The sequence below is a fragment of the Echinops telfairi genome, unplaced genomic scaffold (genome assembly GCF_000313985.2).
Source record: "Echinops telfairi isolate 266 unplaced genomic scaffold, ASM31398v2 ScPeMD7_7458;HRSCAF=8496, whole genome shotgun sequence".
NCBI classification, from domain to species: domain Eukaryota; kingdom Metazoa; phylum Chordata; class Mammalia; order Afrosoricida; family Tenrecidae; genus Echinops; species Echinops telfairi.
The window spans coordinates 16518678-16520581 of NW_022111358.1; the positions used below are offsets into that span (position 1 = coordinate 16518678).

The 1904-nt window shown below is 54.7% G+C and overlaps 1 protein-coding gene across 1 annotated transcript in view; it reads left to right on the plus strand.

The window, feature by feature from the left end:
- Positions 1-1904, plus strand: part of CUEDC1 (CUE domain containing 1) — an 18919-nt gene that overhangs the window by 3033 nt on the left and 13982 nt on the right. Inside the window, exon 2 of the mRNA XM_045299662.1 lies at positions 1319-1446. Coding sequence (XP_045155597.1) covers positions 1319-1446 — 128 coding nt within the window. The remainder of the gene's footprint in view (positions 1-1318; positions 1447-1904) is intronic.

Genomic DNA, 1904 nt, shown 5'->3' on the forward strand with positions numbered 1-1904 from the left:
ACACACACACACACCAGGAGTGGAGCTCCCAGCCTCCTCTGCCTGGTTTTCCTCTTGTGGACGTTTGGGGAGCACAGACCGAGGGCCTGCAAACAGCTACATTCTTCTTTTCTTGCGAAAGCATCTGTTTAAGTACTACTTTCCACCTCACAGGAAGGAGCCTAAGTGCATTCCAGGGTGGAAGGCTCCTTGAGCCAGGCTGGCTGTGTGCAGAGAGTGTGTGAGCACATGCATGTGCGTGTGAGTGTGTATGTGGATGTGCGCACCCCCTCTCGACGGGGCCTGAGTGTGCCTGGGCTTGACCCGGCCCGGGGCAGAGCGTCAGCACAGCCGTGCTTGCAGAGGTGGAAGCAGGAGCCTCGGTAGCAGGGACTTCTGCAAACGCTCTTGCCATTCCGACTCTGGCCCACAACTTCCTGAGGCCCCGGCCCTGTGTCTGGTTAGGGAGGAGATGGGAACAGAGAGATAGGGAGGAGGAAGCAAGCGGCTGCCTGAAGCGAAGCACCCCTCCCCATCTCCCAGATGAAGAGGGACATTGGCAGGCATATCAGGCCCCTCGGGCATTCTTCTTGTCACTGCCCGCCCCGGCTACCCACCCTGGGCTGCAGGCAGTGCGCCTGGAGGAAGGACCCTTGCTAGGGAGTTAGGAGACCAAGATGAAGACGCGGTTTTAGAAGCGGGATGTGACTTTTGCCGTGCCACTGGGTTTCCTGATCTGTAAAATGGGTACAGGGACCTCTCCCTGCCTCGCCCGTGTGTTTCAGGCTGAGGTGAGAGGACAGAGATGGCAGTAGTTGGAGAGAGGGGTTGAGTGCCCTTTGAAAACTAAATAAATAAACCCAGACCCCAAGCAATAAACCTAAACAGCTGCGGCCCAGTGTGAACACACCCATGTTATCAGATCAAGAAGCCGTGACACGAGAACCTGGAGTCCCCTTGTGCCACCTCCTATCCTCACCCACCCCATGAAGTGTCTCCCACCCACACCCCGCTCTCCCTTCTGCTGTGTGCATTACATAATTTTTTTGCCTGTTTGGAACTTTGCTCGGGTGACTGATGCTGCGTTGGCCATTCTTTGGGCTCCTTGTGCGTTCCTGTCTGGCGAGTGTGTTGAGTGAGGGGCAGGGGCAGCCACACGTTAGCGTCAGCGACCCCAGCCTAGCAGCCTGCCTGAATGGTTGTTGTGTCGATGTACCTTCCCACCCAGGTGCCCAAGAGTGCTCTGCTGCCCAACCTTGCCCATACTTGGTCTTCTCTGAACGTTCTTTACATTCAAGGAAGTGTCGTTAATATGTCTTCTTTGTCGTCCCTGATTTAGATCTTGGAAAGGACCTTAGAACCCGATAGCTCTGATGAAGAGCCCCCGCCCGTATATTCCCCACCAGCCTACCACATGCACATGTTCGACAGGCCTTACCCTCTGGCTCCCCCCACTCCACCTCCCAGGTGAGAATCTGTCTGTCTCCATCCGTCCCAGAGCACAGGGCGGTGGGGGAGGGAGCCAGGCCTGGGATGAGTAGAAACACAGACCCTGACCAGACCCTGCAGTTTATTATTCCACCAGAAACAGGCCTCTACTGAAGAATGAAGAAACATTTTGGCCAGACTCCAAAAGAGAACTCAGAATGGAAGGATCCCAAGAGCAAACACTTACTAAATTTTTGCTGGGCTGGGTGCTAGGCTGAACACTGTACATGACATGGAGTTCAATAAGGCTCCATCCCTGCCCTCAGGGGACATTTGTCAAGTGAGATGTCCGAGTGGGGGTGGCAAAAGCATGGCCTGCATACTGACATTCTCCCTGTGGAGCCCATGGCAGACATTACTAATGAATCTCTGGGTCTTGCCTGCTGAGTCAAGAATGGACTTCAGAAGTCTCCTCAACGTCAATGAAATGCAAATCC